The sequence below is a fragment of the Canis lupus genome, chromosome 23, assembly GCF_003254725.2.
Source record: "Canis lupus dingo isolate Sandy chromosome 23, ASM325472v2, whole genome shotgun sequence".
Classification (NCBI taxonomy): Eukaryota; Metazoa; Chordata; class Mammalia; order Carnivora; family Canidae; genus Canis; species Canis lupus.
The window spans coordinates 30,892,536-30,912,625 of record NC_064265.1 but is presented as its reverse complement, the minus strand read 5'-3'; the positions used below and the strand labels follow the sequence as shown (position 1 = coordinate 30,912,625).

At 45.0% G+C, this 20,090-nt stretch overlaps 1 protein-coding gene across 2 annotated transcripts in view; it reads left to right on the top strand.

Annotated features, from left to right (window-relative positions):
- Positions 1-20,090, top strand: part of SLCO2A1 (solute carrier organic anion transporter family member 2A1) — an 81,433-nt gene that overhangs the window by 2,342 nt on the left and 59,001 nt on the right. The window contains exon 1 of one of the 2 annotated variants that reach the window (XM_035705299.2): positions 1,820-1,957. The exons of the other annotated variant lie outside the window; for it this stretch is intronic. Within the exon in view, the coding sequence (XP_035561192.2) occupies positions 1,865-1,957 (93 nt within the window). The 5' untranslated portion in view covers positions 1,820-1,864. Of the gene's footprint in view, positions 1-1,819; positions 1,958-20,090 lie in introns of those variants that run through there. 2 annotated transcript variants of the gene reach the window in all.

Below are 20,090 nucleotides of genomic sequence, written 5' to 3'. Positions count from 1 at the left end.
GGCTTCAAGAAGATGTCAGTTCTTTCCTCAACAAACAGGACTGCACATTTAAACACCATTTAGGACCTGCTGGTCTACCAATTATGCCTTACAGGAGGCGTAGTTAATCCTTAAGAGAAACTATAGTTAGCAATAACGTCCAAAGGAAAAGTAATAGTAGCTGACACTAATGGAGCTCTCTGGATGGACCAAGAACTTTGGACATATTTCACCCATATTTAATCCTCACTACAACTCTGTCTAGTGGATACTATTACTATCCTATTAATGATGAGGAAAACAAGGCTTAGTGAGGTGTGGACACATAGCCAGAAAGGGGTGGAATATCTAACTGGGTGTGTGAAACCCCAGGGTCAGAGACTGACCGCCGTGCACCCTGCCCTCACCATCACACAGTACTGCTCAATTTTGGTTTGGCACTTGGGGATCCAGTAGGTATGCTTGTTCCGAGGGGTCAGTGCTTTCTTCAGGCCCTCCTGACACTCACATCCCAGCCATGAGCAGGGGTCACTGTCACAGCTACAGGGTGGATGTTCCCAGTCAATAACAGGGTCACCACACCTTTTCACTCCACAACTCTCCCCTAAAGAGCCTGGTGACTCTTATTTATGGGATGAGGTTTTTGTACTCTCTCCTGTAGGAGTAAATGCAATTGTATTTATTCTGGAGATGTCTCTATTGCTTCTGGCTTACAGGATTCTTAAGAAGCAGAAGACCTGCTCACCAGTCATTGTCAGAGAGAACACTTCAACATCCAGGACTCTAAATTAAAAACAGTTCATTCAGCGAATGTGGGGGTGGGGAGGCAGGAGAGAGCCTTTGTGGCCAACTCATCCTGGCAGCCTCAAAGAGATCTGTTTCTTTTTAAAATGAAATTGGGGGGGGGGCAAACGTAGATTATCTTATAAGAGGAGTAGACCATTGGTAATTGCTGTCCAAATTTCAGAAACTCCCACACCTCAGGCCCCAGCATAGGGAAATAGTATATATCTATCTAGTCAGTGAGGGAGAGTCCAGTGGGGATGGTGGGCAGGGGACACACGGTGAGAAGAAAGGGAGAGACAGATCTCACAGCTTGGCCTGAGTGGCCCAGTGACCTCTGACCTGGGAGGGAAGCCCCAAAATGAGGGAGAGATACTTTATCCTAGCCTGTGTCTGTAACTTCCTAAGGCCTCTGACACCTAACTTTGGGGAGACATCTTGGGCTTAACGTCTTGGTTTTCAGAGGGGAGTACTATATCCCACCAATCTGACTGTTCATGCCTCTCAAGAGAATACCCGGGAACAAAGAATTCCTTAACTGACCTCACGGATTACGAGGTGTCCACTTCTCCTGCCCTGGGTTAATGGGTATGTCTCTGATATTCAGGACAGCATTATCCATCCTCTGAGAGATCCTGGCTTGCCCTGCTTATATGTGGGGGTTGGGGGGAACTGGTTGGGTAGGGGTCACAGGTCACATCTTTCCTCTTATAATGATACTCAAAGCCCTTCTCCTGGTGATGAATTGTGACCTACGGAACAAAGAGAAGAGTGATTTATGTCTCACAAAATGGATAGCTCGTCTTACCTCCTTCTGATCATTCTCCTGTGTCTGTAATAGTAACTTTTTTTCCATTCAAGTAGACCCAGATATGATGTTGAGATGTTGGGTTGGGAGCATGGCTTCCCCACATCCTCTTTTGCTCTGTTTGTGGAATGAAGAGGAGTGTGGGTGGTCCTCTGTGCAGACCTCGTCCCTCCTTGTTCTCCCTCTTCACACCTCTGCTTGGTTTTATCCCATTCCATGGGTTTAACCACTTCTAGCCCTTGCTTCACCCTGCTTTCTGCTTGTGGCGGTGCTGGCCTGAGAAGAGCTCCATTTATGTGCCAAAGCCAGAAAGCTGTGCATGGTGAAGCTAAGAAGCTTGGGATGCTCCAGGCTGTGGACCCATCAGAGGACCTTGCTTGGGGCTGGGTGAGTCTGGCCTCCATTTAATATCCTAAGTTCATTACCATGTGGGCATTGCACTCACAGTTTCTGTTGAAGAAGGACATAAAGAAATAGCTGTGTGAATGTACACTTGTCTGTACCACACAGGACCAGCACAGATGGGTTGTAACCATGGTCTTTGGTGGGAGAACCAAAGGGAACATGGGAGAAGAACATGGGAGAGAGCTGACTTCTTAGTACCAGACAAAGCTTGATTTATTTTGAGTTTTTAAAATACTTTTTATTTTGAAACAATCATGTATTCATAGGAAAAATAGTATGGAGAGGTACTATGTACCCTTTACCCAGTTTCTCCCAATGGGTCCATATGACATATTGCGCTATAATACCAAAAGCAGAGAGTTGACATTGCAGTAATGTGTATAGTTCCATGCCATTTTGTCATACAGATTCATGAAACTACCACCCCACTGCCTCAAGACACAAAACTGTTTCTATCGCCACCAAGATCTCTGTTGTGCTACTCCTTTGTAGTCATGCCTGCCCGCTTCCGACTGACTACCATCACAACCACTAATCTGTTCGCCATCACTATAATTTGTCATTTTGAGAATGTCACATAAATGGAACCATGAGATATGTAACTGTTTAAAATTGGTTTTTCTTGTTTAACATAATACCTTTGAGATCTGTCCAGGATGTTGCTTGTATCGATAGTTTGTTCCTTTTTATTGCTGAGTTGTATTCCATGGTATGGATGTACTGTGATTTATCTGATCGTTCACCTATTGAGGCATATTTGGGTTGTTTCCAGTGTGGGGCTATACAAGTAAAGCTGCTGCTATAAACAATCATGTACAGGTTTTTGCGTGGACATAGACTTTCATTTCTCTAGAATAAATGCCTAGGAGTGCATTTGCCGGGTTGGATGGTGGTTGCTTGTTGATTTTTTTTTTTCTTAAGAACCTACCAAACTTTTTTCCAAAGTGGCCGTACAATTTTACATTTGCACCAGCTATGTAGGAGAGATTCAGTTTCTCTACATCTTTGCCAGCATTTGGTGTTGTCACTAATTTTTATTGTGGCTATTCAAATAGGTGTGAAGTGACATCTCAGCATGGTCTTCATTTGCATTTCCCTAATGGCCGGTGATGTTGAACATCTTTTCATGTTCTTATTTGCCATGTGTGTGTGCTCTTCATTGAAACGTCTGTTCATATAGTTTGTCCTTTTTGTAACCAGATTTTTTACTATTGTTTTGAGAGCTGCTTATATATATGAGATACAGGTCCTTTTGGGGGCATGTAGTTTGCAAATATTTTCTCCCAGTCTGTGGCTTAAGATCCCCTTAATAGGATCTTTCACAGAAAAAAAAAGTTTGGATTCTGATGAAATCTAATTAATCAATTCTTAATTTTCTGGATCCTGCTTTTGGTGTATGTCTTAAGAACTCCTCACCAAACCTAGTTCCTGAAAGTTTTCTCTTACGTCTTCTTTTAAAAGTTTTATAGCCTTGCATTTAAATCTGTGATCCATTTTGAGTTAATTTTTGTATAGGTGTGAGGTTCTTTTTTTTTTTTTTGCCTATAGTTATCCAATTGCTCCCGCATCATTTGTTGAGAAGACTATCATTTCTCTATTGAATTGCCTTTGCTCCTTTGTCAAAAACCAGTTGGCCATGCTTGTGTGGATCTATTCTGGGTTTTCTCTTCTGTTTCACTGATGTATGTGTACATCTCTCTGCTAATACCACACTGCCTTGATTACTGTAATGGTATAGCAAGTCCTGATAACAGGTAGAAGCTTGATTTTTAGTCTGCAGTGGTATATGTTTATGTTATGGTTACCATACTTTATAACCAATTCAGTTTCCCTTCTACTTTGCCTTTAAGGAGACTTAAAGACAAATTTGAAGCTTGCTTTTTAGTAACTGGATGGGATCTTATGTATTTCTGTGCTCCAGCTTTTCTTCTAGGCTTAGCTGAATAGTTGTATTTTTCCTTTGAACTTGATTTGTTAATCTATGTTCCTAAACTTTTTCTATTCTCAACAACAGTCTTGCAAAGGAGGTGTCAGCATCTCTATTTCACAGTTGAGGAAATGGAGGCTCATTCAAGACCACCTGTCCAATACATGGCAAGCAGGAATTCCTTCTCGGGGTCAGCTTAATTCCAAGCCCTCTTCCTTTCAGGGCCACAGAATGCCTCTCAGTTCTGGATTCTCTCATCCTTGAACATTTGGGCCTGAGCTCAGTGATCTCTGAGGTCCTTGCAAGTTCTCAGATCCTCATCTCATGCTGTTAAGTTGCTGATGGAGATGAGACTGGGAGCAGGGCCAGTTAGGTCTGAGCTTTGCTGAGAGACCTGCTATGAAACCTGGCAGAAGCTGAGGGTATAGGCTGGCTGGCTGGCTTTGATCAATCCCCAGCTCTCTCAGTTTAGAAGATCTTGATTCCTGGGGTGTGGCCTCCTGTTTGGGATGGATTACATTTGATCAGGGTGGGGAACGAAACCAAGACAGGGAGTGTCAGGCTACACCATGAGGTTGAAGGATGGGTGGATACTCCAGTGAGCAGCCCTCTCCCAGCACCGGTCCTCCGAACCCCTTTGCCCCGTTGGGATGCTCAGGAGGCTCAGGGGAAATGCTGGAGGCTCTGACATGGCTGGAGGGAAGAGCACCAGCCTGGGACAGTAACCCCAAATGAACTTGGGGATATTCAGTCTGGTCAGCATTGGTGCTGACTCCCACAGGGTTGCTCCCTGCCTCCCAGAAAGTAGGCACACGAACCCTTTGGTAGAAATTCAGGGGGATCCCTGGGTGGCTCAGGGGTTTAGTGCCTGCCTTTGGCCCAGGGCGTGATCCTGGAGTCCCAGGATCAAGTCCCATGTTGGGCTCCCTGCATGCAGCCTGCTTCTCCCTCTGCCTGTGTCTCTGCCTCTCTTTCTCTCTGTGTGTCTCTCATGAATGAATACATAAAATCTTTAAAAAGAAAGAAGAAAGAAAGAAAGAAAGAAAGAAAGAAAGAAGAAAGAAAGAAAGAGAGAGAGAAAGAGAGAGAAAGAAAGAGAGAGAGAGAGAGAGAGAGAGAGAAAGAAAGAAAGAAAGAAAGAAAGAAAGAAAGAAAGAAAGAAAGAAAGAAAGAATGAATTAATTCAGTGTGCACCTGAGTCCTATAGGAACCTGGGAGTCTGGTAACAAACATCAGTAATACCTATTTTTGTTCCTCAGAATGCTCTTACACCCCTGAGAGATGCTGGCCTAGAGCACAGAAAGCCTCAGTTAAAATGCAGGTGTCATTGGGGAGGGCCTCAGTAAGCCAGTGTTTGTCCAACCAACCCGCCAAGATGCCCTGAGTTCTAGGAGAGAGTAAACAGGTTTCCACATAGGAGTAGACAAGAGGATGAGTGGATGAACCATGAGTATTATATTTCTGGAATCTTTTATGTTTTATCTTAAAATCAAGTGAATTTTAGGTTTTCCTACACAGTATAGTGTATGTTTCCAAATAATGTATTTCCCCCTAAATCTTGGAGTAACAGTGATGCTCTAGGAAGCTATGCTGCATCTAGCTCGAGTCTCCCAAATGTGACTCCCAGGTGGAGCATAGCAAGTTTGGGAAACACAGCACAGGTAGACCTCACGCCAGAACTAGTTTATCCAGTTAGTTCACTCAGCCAGCTTGGTACGTGCAGAGGGACCGGTACCTAGAAAGTTTAAGTGGGACAGGTACGGGGTGTGGATGTCAGACAATTCCTGGGCTGGTCTCTGCGACGCCCCAGGAGATGAGCCAGCTAGAGAATGCACTGAGGTCCCTATGGGCCCGGAGGAAAGGGGTAGTAGCCAAGGGAAGGGCGGGGAGGACAGCAGGCTTCCAGAGTCACCCTTGCCTTGCATAATGGGCTGCCAATGAGTTTGCAGGATGGGATTAAACAGACCACTTTCTCAGTCGTTTTACATCATTCTTGCCTCATGCCTCAGGGCCTTTTGAAAGCTTCCTGCTTTGCCTTTGATTCTCAGAGCATTTGAGGGGAGTAGAGTGGCAGCTAAGCATTGGTGCAGGAGCCCTGGGCTCACTCACTCATAAGCCTTTACTGAGCATCCACCACGTGGGGCTCTGTACCAGGTATTACTGTTTGTACTTGGCTCCCTAAGAGGCTCCCAATCTTCCAAGAAACAATAATCTGTAAATTCCCTGCCTCTCAGCATGACCAACAGCCTTGATTTGTCCAGGACTGAGGCAGTTTCTGGGACACAGGACTTTCAGTTTTCAAACTGGAAAAGTTCTGGACAGGTTGGGACAAGTTGGTCACCCTACTGCTTCCCTTGCTGTGACATTGTACAAGAAAGGACTTCGACCCTCTGCTGATGGAGGGTCAGGGATGGTGCCCAGTGATGGAAATAAACCTCAAGGATCTATGGCAGGAAGGGATTGTAGTCTTCCAGAGAGAAGATGAGCATGAGCCAGGACACTGGTGGTGGGGCTCATGGAGCAACGAGCCCTATTACTCCTTCTCATTTGTATGCAGAAGCCTGTCTTCGTTGTTCATCATGATTGCTACAGCATTTTTAACTTCTCATGGTATAGAATCCATACAAGTGATGATATAACTGACCTGTAGAAAGATGGTGTTTCTTGGCTTATAGAATTAGTTGAATTTCAGAGTTGAACGAGACAAGAAAGATCATCTGCTCAAAGAGGCAGGAATCCTCTTGATGTCCTTACCTCTTTTGCATAGCCCTAGTAACGGGGAACTCACCACCTCACAAGGAAGGCCCAGGAGCTGGTAGCAACACAGGCTTTATTTTTTTATTGTTTTTAAAAGATTTTATTTATTTATTCATGAGAGACACACACACACACACAGAGAAAGAGACAGGCAGAGACACAGGCAGGGGGAGAAGCAGGATCCATGCAGGGAGCCTGATGCGAGACTCAATCCCAGGACTCCAGGATCACACCTTGGGCCAAAGGCAGGCGCTAAACCACTGAGCCACCCAGGGATCCCTGCAGCACAGGCTTTATTTTTTTTTATTTTATTTTTTTTTATTTTTTTATTTTTTTAAATTTTTTTTTATTTATTTATGATAGTCACAGAGAGAGAGAGAGAGGCAGAGACACAGGCAGAGGGAGAAGCAGGCTCCATGCACCGGGAGCCTGACGTGGGATTCGATCCCGGGTCTCCAGGATCGCGCCCTGGGCCAAAGGCAGGCGCTAAACCACTGCGCCACCCAGGGATCCCAGGCTTTAAATCTCTCCTATGTTGAACTGAAATCTCCCCTGCCTTTCCATGTACATCCCTAGAGGGAAGCTAGCAGAATCCCCTCTTCCTGGTTACTGCCCTCGATATTTCCAGTAGAAAACAGTCTCCTCTCTCCCATAAGTCCCTGTAACTGGGGAGCTGCTTGGCAGGGTTGAAATGGAAAGCCAGGTGGTCTGGGCTACTCTCCTCTGAAAGCTGAACCAGGCTCTGAAGTTGGGCGTTGCTAAGGGGTGTGTGTGGTTCCCGACTCTTGCTGTCCCCGATCACAAAAGTTTTCTTGCTAGTTTCAGTCACTGCAAGGAGTGTGGTCCCCACTCATGAGGGGGCCTCCGGCTTTGTGGAGGCCGGTGGGCTCCGAGTTTCCAGGAACCAGCAGAGATCTTCTCATCATGGGGACCTTCACCCCATCAGATCCTGCAAATTTGTTATGCCTTCATGAGCTGCAAGGCCTGCCCCAACCCATTATTCCTCCTTACCCCCAACTTCCTCTGTTCTCACTCTCAGCTCCTCACTTCCTCTGACTCTGCAGGCCTTCATGGAGTGTCCATGCCAAGCCTGGAAAAGCTCTGAATAAGTCATTGAGTCTATCATCTAGTCTCCAAGTAGATGGCATCTCTCAGGAGGCTCACTGGGGACAAGAGGCTCACTGGGGACTCCATCCTGACTCTATCACCAGAAGGCCTAGCAGAGACCCTCACAGAGGGATCTGACCTAGTGCTAGCAGGAACATACCTGTGGGATGTACTCCAGGGATACACCTCACACATCCCTCCCATCCTAAAGTGGCAGGACCAAATTATTGTAGAACCAGCTTTGTCTATTGGACCATCTCCACCCCTAGGCCTTGTCACTGACTTGGAAAGTAAGCCTGCAGGGCCCTGTGGTTGTCCATTTCATTTCACATTGCCCTGCTGTCAGGAGGATGTCCTCCTAGGCTCACTGCAGCCTGGGGCTCCTCCTTTGTACTCAGTGTCCCAGCAAAGCACTGTTCCACTGAATCAACATGAAAATTTAACATTTAACATGTAAAACTAGCAAGGAGTGGGGACAAGCTTGTTTGGGTTGCTTAAATTAACAAATATTCAGAATTCCCACCCTCAGCAACACATTTTTATTGGTAACAATTATGATATGGTTTTCAATCGTCACACAGATGGATACATTTTATGAGGGCAAATATGTATGGGAAAATATATGAGGGCATATGGATATTTAATTGTGATATTTAATTTGGATATTTAATTTGGGGGAACCCATTATGCGATAAATTTAGTGAAATAGTAAGTGGGCCTTTCAGAAATGCTATCTGACTAATCTTACCATGCTCCGAGGTGTATATTATCCACCTTTTATGGTGGAGACTAGCAGGCAGCTCACGGGAATTGCCATATCACACAGTGACAGAGCTGGTATTTGGGGACTCTTTCCTCTATGGCTGCTTCCTGCATCCCACCATAATTCCACCAGCTGAGCCAGAGCTTTGCTACTTCAGTCCTTCGTACCAACAGACACAAGCAGAGCTATTTATTTATATTTATTATTTTATTTTTCTAAGCCAGATTTGACAATGGTAGCCCTGTAAGTCTTTATTCCTCAGCTTTGCTCTTTTGTTGCACATCCCCTCCCCTCTGCTCATAAGGCTAGACAGATGCTCCAGCTGTATGGCACACAAGCACTTAGACCAGAGACCCCAGCCTGAAGTGGGGGAAGCCATCAGGTGAGTTGGAAATACTTCCTAAAGAATAAATGGAACCCCAGTCAGCTGAACGACATTTTATTATATGACTCATATGCTTAAAGGCTTATAATGAGGAAATGACTCGCATATCTAGCAATCGGATATGCATTCAGGTACACCAGGGGACATCCATCTATGGAATATTTACGAATTATTATTAAAAGTTTTCTTGAGAGGTGCCTGGGTAGCTCAGTCAGTTAAGCATCTGCCTTAAGCTCAGGTCATGATCCCAGGCTCCAGGGATTGAGCTCAATGTCAGGCTACCTGCTCCTTGGGGAGCCTGCTTCTCCCTCTCCCTCTGTCTGCTGCTCCCTCTGTCAAATGAATAAATAAACAAATAAATATTTTCTTGAGAATAGTTTGGGGGTAAGGGTTTGTTCTATAACGAAAGCAGAAGCTGCAGGATAGGCAACTATATGTAGAGATGATCCAAATTTTTAAGTCACAAGAAGACTTGAAAAGTATATACCTAAACAGATAGTTCTCTGTGTGAGAAGCCCACAGATGATTTTTGTCTTCCTTCTTTGTGACTTCCTATGTTTTCCATTTTTCTGCGGTAAACATGTCCTGTACTTATAATTAGAAAAACCTGCCAATTAAAATGCCCTAAAGCCTGTGGGGACCCCACACCCCCCTTTGTTGGATGCAGTGAGACATGTGTTGTGGAATATGAAATGTGATATAAGATGGGAGGTGTCTGGTCTCCAGGTACCTGAGGATGGACCAAAGATGAAGTCAAGATGGCAGGTGGGGGTGTGGGCTTCTCTAGAAGACCATTCCCATGGTTCCCATCACTGTTCTCATGGCATTATTATGTTTGTTATTGCATTTGAGTCTTATATCTCTTCAGAGTTGGGGGTAAAGTTGAATAATAATACTCCAATTCTATTTTTTTTAATTTTTATTTATTTATGATAGTCACACACACACACACAGAGAGAGAGGCAGAGACACAGGCAGAGGGAGAAGCAGGCTCCATGCACCGGGATCCCGACGTGGGATTTGATCCCGGGTCTTCAGGATCGCGCCCTGGGCCAAAGGCAGGTGTCAAACCGCTGCGCCACCCAGGGATCCCTCCAATTCTTTTTAAAAAAGATTTTAGTTATTTATTTGAGAGAGAGAGAGAGAGAGAATACAAGCAGGAAGGAGGGGCAGAGGGAGAAGTAGACTCACAGTGGAGCAGGGAGCCCAGTGTGGGACTCCATCCTAGCATCATGACCTGAGCCAAAGGCAGACGCTTAACTGACTGAGTCATCCAGGTGCCCCAACAATACTTTAATTCTTAAAGAGAGGTAAAACTATGGAACATTTTCTTCTCTGAGAATATTTGAGAGGCATTTCTCTGCTTTTCTCTCTGCTCTTCTGGTGCCCATTCCCAGGGACTGGCTCAGAGCTTGGGAATCTAGCCCTAAGGTTGGCCAAGCATCTTAGGGAAGTGAGTGTATCTGATGGGCTCCATGCCATGAAGGAAGAGTGTGCCTGAGGGAGAGGCAGTGAGGATAGAATAGAGGCTGAGACAGGAACTGCTAAGTGCTGCCTGGAGTCTGGTCCTGAGCTTGGACTTTTACACCTGGAAGGATGTGGGAACATCCTGGGTGGGTTTTACCTAGTCATTTGGTAAGCCTTGATTAAAAAAAAAAAAAGAAAAAAAGCCTTGCTTAACTACCCCCTGTTTATAAGATAGCACTCTGCAAGTGTTTCTATTCAGCAGGGGTTTCAAAACTCTAAGGCCAGGAATGGTGTCAGGATGGCTGCCTGAGATGCATTCATTTTGTTCATTCATTCATGTGACATGTCATTATTGATCACCTATCATCAACCATTAAAGATACAATGATGAACAAGAAAGAATGGGCTATGCCTTCTCCAGAGATATAAACAATGGGTAGATACACAAATAAACGTAGTTACAAAGTGTGTCACGAAGGAAAAGAGGGGCACCTGGGTGACTCAGTGGTTGAACATCTGCCTTTGCCTCAGGTCATGATCCTGGGGTCCTAGGATCAAGTCCTATATCAGGCTCCCTGCAGGGAGCCTGCTTCTCCATCTGCCTATGTTTCTGCCTCTGTCTGTGTCTCTCATGAATAAATGAATAAAATCTTTTTAAAAATAGAAGGAAAAGAAGTGGGTTTTATAAAGGAGAAGGGAGTAGAGACAACTGGATTTTGCTTAATACATGTGGGGCCATGAACTCTGGATTCTAAAAAGTCACCTTCATGCTTCTGATATATAACCTCTGCATAGAGAACACTGCTGTGCTTCAGACAAGGTACCTATCTTGCAAAGGCTCTGGTTAGTTAGGATAAGATGGATTATAGAAAACTATAATGAATTATGGGTTTACATAACAAGGGGCTTCATACTACAAATACTTACAGATACTTCTTAAATAAAACACCACCAAATATTTTAAAATGGAGCCAAGCTTGTGAGAAAGAAAGTGAAATTTTCAGGTGCAAGAAATGAAGAATGAGTTGAACCAAAACAACGAGTACCCACAGACCCTGCAGTAGGGATAGAGGGGAAAATTGTGTGTGGTATGACTAGACCAGTGAAGAAACCCTAAAGAAACTCCTAATGGAGTTTGGGTATTCCTGTGCTCCTTTGGGAGCAAAGATGGCGTGGGGAGTTGGGCCTCAGACTTATGCATAAAGCTGCCCCCCTAGTGAGAAGGGAACTAATGAAACTCTGCCCACCGCCCTAGGGACAGCAAAGAGGCTTATCTCTAACAGGACCTCTGGGTGAAATAATTCCTCTAAGAAATTATAACCCCCAGTCTGTGCTCCATAGAATTGAAAACAGAATTTATACTATCCACGTAGTATGGGAATCTCTAAGCGGATAAGTTAGCATAAAAATTGTTTTGGGGCTGGTGATAACTCTTTGCCATCTGGTAGACACAAGAGTAAAACCACTTTGGAACGATGTTTCTATAATCTAGACCAACCAGAATCCCCAAGAGAAGACAATGCCCTTGGAAGAGGAGCCTAAAAAACAATTACACAAGGAAATGATCTACCATAAGCAACAGGCAGCAGATATATCAATGAGGAAGATTAGCACCTCAAGATTTTGAGATAATGGGGCATTCTGAAAGAAATTATAAAACCATATTAAAAATGTTTAAAGAGATATAAGAAGAAATAGAAAATAGCAGGAAAGAACAAACTGTGAAAAGGGAATGGGCAGTTTTGAGAAATATGTGGGGATTCTAGAGATGAAAAATATAGATATGAAAATTTAAAATTCAGCGAATGGTTAAATAGCAGATTAGAGAATTTCCCAATTTCAGACCCTTAACTTAGTAACATCTGCACTTAATGATAATTAGTAAGTGGAAGATAGGATTGAAGAAGTTAGTCTGAATATAGCACAGAGGAATAAAGAAGTGGAAACTGTGAAAGATATTAAGACATTAAGGGCAGGGTCCAATAAAAGTCTGAAATGAGTGCCAAAGAAGAGAATAAAATGAATAGATGACAGTATTGAAGAAATGACAGAGTTTTCAGAATTGAGAAAATGTATTGTACCATGATATAAAAAAAGTATAGTAGATTCCTGCAGGAATTTATAGGAAGAGCCCAACCTCTACATATTATAGTGAAATTGCAGAACAGTAAACAGTAAAATTTTAAGAACTCTAGGGTGAAATTGCAGATTACTTATAAGAATCAGTAATTAGATCAACACTAGTCTTCTCGAAATAAATAATAGATACTAGAAAATAATGGAATAGTTTTCAGAATGCTAAAAGAAAATCATCACCAAATTCAAATTTTATAACTAAAAGATAATTCAAGAAGACAAATTAGAGATTTTCAAACAAAAGCAGAGAATTTACCAATCATCAGTCCTCACTAAAACAAAGAAGGGTGAAATTCATAAAGCAAGAAAAAAAAAAACAGAAGAAAAGGTTAGTATGCAAAAAGTGGGAGTAATTATTAATTGTAGGTAGACAAAAATAATAATCATTAATGGAGGGCGGAAAAGATGGAAATAGGAGAATACATGCCATTCATATGAAAAATTAGAAGGGAAAATTGGAATTAAATCTTAAGTCTTGGGCCATCTGAGTGGCTCAGCGGTTAAGCTCTGCCTTCAGTCCAGGGCATGATCCTGGAGTTCCAGGATCGAGTCTCGCATCAGGCTCCCCGCATGGAGCCTGCTTCTCCCTCTGCCTGTGTCTCTGCCTCTCTCTCTCTCTCTGTCTCTCATGAATAAATAAATAATCTTTTAAAAAATAATAAATAAATAAATCTTAAGTCCTTAGCTTGTTTGGGAGGAGAGGGGAAAAATTTACTCTTTAAGTCAATTATGTATGTTAAAATGTATAGGTAATTTAACAGAAAAGATGCTGAATCTATACCATCCAAAGCAGAAGAAAGTAAAAAGTTGAAACCTAATCCAATCAATAAAAGGCTAGAAAAGAGAGAATGAAAGGCAAAAAATAAAAATAAATACAAATAAAAACATCATGGAAGTAGAGCATGATAAAATGAGGTAGATATAAATCTCAATTTGTCAGAAATTACAACACATGAAAATGGATCACTCTCACCATTTCAGGGCTAGAGAATTTCAGGCCAGATTGAGCCAGAAACAGAGACAGAGAGAGAGAGAGAGGGAGAGGGAGTGAGAGAGAGAGAGGAGGGAGAGGGAGGGATGGAGGGAGGGGAAAGGAGGAAGAGAATTAAAAAGATAATTCCCCCTGAATAGGATCTTTGGCCCAATGTCTATGATCATCTTTTCCTGATCACCTGCCCTGTAAATTTCCGATTCACTTGTCCAGCCCCCACAATTGTATAAGTCAATTCCTTGAAACATATATACATATACATACATGTATGTATATCTTCTGTTTCTGGCTTGATCAAACCCTGAAGTAGACAAAACAATGGCCTCCCCAGTGTCTGAGTACCCTAATACCCAGAACCTGTGAATCCATTACTTTACGTGGCAGAAAGGACTTAGCAGAAGTAATTACATTTTTTAGAATAGATTGTCTGGGTGGCCCAATGTAATCACAGGGTCTTTATAAGAGGGAGGTGGGAAGGTCAGAGTCAGCCACAAAGGTAAGAGGGAGAGAGATTTCAAGATGCTCAACAGCTGATTCTGAGGAGGAAGGAGCCACAAGCTAAGGAGGTCTCTAGCAGCTAGGAAAGGCAAGGAAGCAGATTCTCCGCTAAAGCTTCCAGAAGGACTACAGGCCTACCGTCCACCTTGATCGTAGGTCTTCTGTCCTCCAGAACTGTAAGACAGTAAATTTGTGTTGTTTTAAGCCACTAAGTTTTATGGTGATTTGTTCCAATAGGGGTAAAAAACTAATACAAATATTGATTCATTCAGGACCCTTCCCTTCTTCCCCAGTAGCGATGCCTTCATTCAGGCTACTTCTTGTCCCTCAGCAGGACCACTTCTCCTGCTTTTCATTGTCTCCCAGAGGTATGTTCTCTGCCTCTCCATAGGAAGTCTCAATTGTTTCTCCCTCCCTCCTTCCTTCCTTCCTTCCTTCCTTCCTTCCTTCCTTCCTTCCTTCCTTCCTTCCTTCCTTCCTTCCTTCCCTCCCTCCCTCTCTCTTTCTTTCTCTCTCCCTCTCACACCTGCTTTTAAGGACTTCTGATTAATTGAGTCAGGTCCACCCAGATTATGTAGGATAATCCTCCTTACTTAAAGTCAACTCATTATATATTGTAATGACATCTGCAAATTTCCTCCACAGCAACACCTACTTTACTTTGATTGAATAAAAAAAGAAAAAAGAATAACTGGGGACTGTAGCCTAGGCAAACTGACACATCAAAAACATTGCCAAAGGGCAGTGACAGGACCTGTATATGGCAGGATGTGGGAGCAGCAGGCAGAGGGCTCCAGGAGAGGTGAGCACCACTGGGCAATAGACAACCCTCCAAAAAGGGCTGCAGGGGCCAGAGGGGCTTTGCTGAAGTCACTGAAGGGAGGAAGGCGTATTTTGGGGTGAGCTGCTGCAAGGAGGCCTAGAATGGGGCATTCCGTCCACTTCTTCCCATGACTGGAGTCTCCTTCCATTCTCCCCACAGATCAGATGCCCAGCATATCGCCAGTGCCTAGATGCCCCTTCCTTATGTTGTTTATCGGTATTTGTTCTGTGATCTGCTGCAGAGGTCACCCGCCCCTGGGCTGCAGACATGAATGGGTAGCGGTATTGGGGAAGTGGGTGAGCTCATGTCTGCTCCTCCTAGGCTGTAGCTGGTAGGCGTCAAGTATTTGCTTAGCTAATCTTTTCCCGTCTAAAGATGCTTATTGGTGATTTCATTCATGAGTCTTAAACCTGCAGGTAGAAATCTCAGCCAAAACAAACCAGGTGTGGATGATGAAACCACATTCCCTTGCACTTGCCTTCAACTCTCTAAGTGAGGCAGCGTGGGATAGTCAAAGGAACTGAGAGGTGGGCAGAAGTATGCAGCCAGGGGTAGACTGCGGCCTCCATCAGCAGCACAGCCAGACCCTCAGCATGTGAAGAGACCACGTGTCCAGATAGGCAGATGGCCAAGGGAAGTGCTGAGAAATCATGAGATTGCCTCAGTTTTGTAATGGATTTGCACACGGAGGTTGGGCCTTATCTCTAGGAAAGAGATACCTGGAAAGGTATAGGTTAAAGCTCAGGAGGACATACCTGAGTCTGAGATGGTGGTTCCCTAAGCATAGTCCCTGTTCTAGCAGCACTGGCATCACGTGGGATAAATGCAGATTCCTGGGCAATCCCAGAGCTTCCGAATCTGGGGCCCAGCCAGCTGTTTCAGCAAGCCCTCTATGTAATTCTGATGCACCCTGAAATTCTAGAACCTCTGCTCTGAAGCCAGGTACATATCGGGACACTGATTCGCTTGCAGAGGTCACCGGGGTATCTGGGATATCATTGTCCCCAAGCCACTGGTGGGAAGTAATCAATTAAATTGAAATGGTGGCCAGGGAATGTGGGTCTCTAATGTGGAGTCATAGTTGATGGGAGGAACTTTGGGGACTTCCTGCTCCATGTAGTCTGGGGCAAAGCCAAGGGCCATGCATGTCAGGCCCTGAGACCTGCCCCTGGGCCAGGAGAAAGGAGGCTGGGAAGGGTGCAAGAGGGTAGGGTCTTCTCAGCCTGGAGGACCGTGGCCGGCCACCTGTTGGAATTTAGAGAATCTCCACAAGTGCTCTGAGCCCACACACTTGCTGTGCTAGGCTGAGTTCCGTTTCAATCTCTCTTTCTCTTTTTTTTACCCAGGTAGTTTGGAGATGGCAAATGTTCTCAGGTCAGAAGTATTCAAACTAATGATATTTATAGCTTAAAATTAAATACTGTAGGTAAACAGAGAATTTGAGAAATTGGCTTGCTTTCCCCTTGCTCCCACTTCTCCCCTCATTTCCTGTGTTTAGATAGGACATGCCATAGTGCACAGAAGACCTTGACGCCCTGAGCGAGCCCTCCCAGCAGCAGTGGAGATCCCTGTGGCCTAGTCCCCTTGTCACTCCCTGGGGTCCTGGGCAGTGGGTGTGGGAGGGAGTGCCAGAGGGTGTGGGTAGCTGGGAAGGATGTTCTGATTGCCTTTATCTAAACATGGCTTTCCTATAGGAAAGAAGTGAGCATGCTTTCTTGACTTCCTGCCTTGACCTCCCATGTAACAGTTTCCTTTCCTCTCAAACACCAGCCTAGGACCTGAGGAAATTTTCCAAGAGAGGCTTTGGGCATTTTCTGCAGTGCTGACTTGAAGCCCTCTCTTCTCGCTGCCTGAGACCCACCCAGTTTCTTCCATCTTTCCCCACGCAGGCTTGCCAAGGAGGGTGTCCCTCTTCGCCCTCCTTGCTGAACTGAGGAGTGGAACTGGGAGGAAGGCAGAGGGAGGAGAGAGGGTAGGGAACACCTTGGGAGACACAGGAAAGTCAAAGGGACAAGGTTAGAGAAGTAGCTGCCCTCTGTCTGCAAAGTCCAGAAATGAGTTGAAGCAATGGAGAGAGTAGAGCTGGAATAGATGCTGGCGGGGATGACTGCAGAAGACCACCTCCATCCTGGTACGGACTTTGTTGATAAGGCTGCCCGCCCCTGGAGATAGTCAGGGTGGGGACCAGATGGGCAGACTTCTACCCATCTGGAGACTAGACAAAAGGTTGAACTTGGACCAAAACGCATATGTTGTTAGCAACCAACCTGCCTCTGTCAAGCTCCAGATCATCTTTCAGAGTTCCTATGTCCCAGAGAGCCCCGTGTCCTCCTGATTCTTCCACAAATTTAGCAAGTGAAGTTCTGTTAGGAAGCATTCCTGGGGGCTCCATTTCAGGCCAACACCCATCTCACAGATGGTGACTTGCAACTGTGTGGAGTCTAACAAGACATAGAGCTCTTCTGGCCTCAGGGAGAAGGAGCAAAGGTAACAGAAATAATGGGACAAGACATCTTCCCACAGCGGAGGTATTGCTCATGGAGTGTAGTGTCAACAAAAAGCCCAAGGGGGATTTATTTCAAAACCCAACATGTAGGGTACCTACGTGACTCAGTGGTTGAGCATCTACCTTTGGCTCAGGTTGTGATCCTGGGGTCCTGGGATTGAGTCCCACATCAGGCTCCCCGCAGGGAGCCTGCTTCTCCCTCTGCCTATGTCTCTGTGTCTCTCTGTCACTCACTCATAAATAAATAGATAAATTAATTAATTAATTAATTAAATAAATAAATAAAATATTTTTAAAAACCAAGTAGCAACCAAGTTACCATTTTATTTTGGAGATTAGTCCAAAGGATCTCATCCTTTCTTCTTGGGTGTGAGGTTGAATAACTCTCACCATTCACTCTTGGTCCCATTTTCTTTTGAGTTCCTTCCTTCCCTTTCCTTGGTCTCTTACCACCTTCCACTTCCACGTAGTCATCTAGGCACTGTCTTCCCTGGAGCTTTTCTCCTGCTGACATCCCCTGGTCCATGGCCACCCCCTGACTGGAGGCTCTTCCACTACCTGTTCCAAGACCTTGTATGGACCTACCTGCCTCTGGCCTTCCTTTTCTGTCCTCTATTCCTTGTCTTGTTACTGGTTAACCAAATGGTTGACAAGCATTATCCCTGCCAACAAGTATTCAGTGACAGCCAAAGAGAGAAAATTCTGTGGCTCTCCTTGGGCACCAATCCTCTTTCCTGACTTGGTTTTCTCCTCTCACCTATCCAGAACTTTCTCAGACTAACCAGATCATTTCCTAACCCCTAGGCCTGTCAGGCTTGCATTGTTCCGCTCCTCACCTTGTCTCCCAGGCTAGGATGACCCCTTTGCTCCTCTCTGCATTCTGACATTCTTGTCCTCAAAAACCCAGCTCTGATCTCATTTTCTCCAGGGCCCTCTTCCTTACCTTCTCATATTCTGAGTGCCCGTGGCACCATTATCTGTATGGCTGCTCTAGCATCTGCCCTATCGCCTTGAGAGTAGTTACTACTATTGTATACATATGCCTCATCTTATTACCAAACTGCCCCCAAAGGGGTCTGGCTCTGCTTGGCCCTTGGTCACCCCTGGAATATGCTTGGCCCATGATGCTATTCAATAAATATCTGCTTATCATAGTATTTTTAATGTTCCCTCTGGGCAAAACTAACAATGCCCACCCCCCCACACACACACACACTCATAGCCCCCAATAAAATCTATCTGAGCTGGCAGGCCAAAGGAATCATAAAGTGTTTCTGCCCCTTTGTCAGAGGGAGGCGCTGTTTCAGTCATCATAGGGAGATCCACATTCAGTGAAGGGTAGCTCTTGTGTGTGTTTTGAGCTAAGGGAGGTCTTTAGGAGTGACCAACCCCCCCCCCACCCCTTTCCATATAACCGTGACTGCCCTGGCATCACACGTGTGATGGCATTAAAGTGATGTTCAAACAGAGCTTGATGGGGAAATCAGAGTTAGGCCGACAAGGAGTCAAGAGAGGGCAGGGTACAGGAGAGTGTGCTAGGCTGAGAACAGCATGTCTGGGGGGCAGAACCCACATGAGGAGAGGTGTGTTTAAGGAAGAGACACAAGTGCAGTGCAGTGCACTGCTGCTGCCTCCCAAAGCCAGCCACGCAAAGGAAGGAGGCCTCCTACAGGTGTGCATGCTGGCAGGCACAGGTTCATGGTGAGTCTGGAAAAGGAAAAGGCTGGAAAAGCAAGTCAATATGGAGCTGCATCCTTTATAGGATCTAGAAAAAATGGTGAGTAGATACCATTCTCTGGCCTGTGGCAAAATGTAGACGGATTCTCTGATACTTGTGAGAATTGGCCATCAGTCAGGAAGACAAGTCATTCTATGTGACAGCTTTAAAAGGCACAAGGGGACACAGATTCAGCTGGAGGAGAGAAGGAATCCCTCCCCGCATTTTGCATGGGCTTCCCATGTCTATTGGCTCACATGGAAAAAAGGTCTGCGTATTTGGGGAGAATTCTCATGGACCCTCCAGCTGTGGATAGAAGGCAGAGGCACCTGAAAATGAGTAAGGAGACACTCAGTGTAAGGGAGCAGAGCCTAAAGGCAAGACAGACCAAGGATGGGAATAGGGGTGAGGCAGGAAATGGGTGCCCAGTACAGGAGGCCTTGGCTGTTACTTGTTCGTCCATAGTGGCCAATAAGTGAGTAATAGAGGAATTAAGGACATAGCTGGGTGAATTTGGAGGGACTCAGAAATTAAAAAATAAAGCAACCTGCTTTCTCAGGCACCTGGAAAACAAGTGAGAAGACTCTCCCTGGAGCTGGAGGGGGAAATGTGGTGGCCTAGGGAAGGTGAAACAGGTTTCTGCAAGGGTCAGCTGAGGCCAGCTGGGCCAGGGGGACAGGAGTCTATCACTGAGCCTAGGGCATGTCCCCTGTACTTCTAGTGATTGACAGAAGTCCTTTGGCTTGTAGACACATCAGTCTGTTCTGTGCCTCCATTGTCTTGTGTATCTCTATATCCAATTTCTTCTTCTTCCCATAAGGATAGCAGTCATTGAATGAAGGCCCGCCCTATTCCTGTCTGACCTCACCTTAACTTGATTACATCTTTGAAGAGCCTATTTCCAAATAAGGTCACATTCACAGGTATCAGGAGTTAGGGCTTTGACCCTCACACAATCCAAGGACACAGTTAAACCCATCATCCCTAGCAAGGAGGCGGGGCGGGGGGGGGGGGGGGGGCAGCATAGGTGGTAGAGAA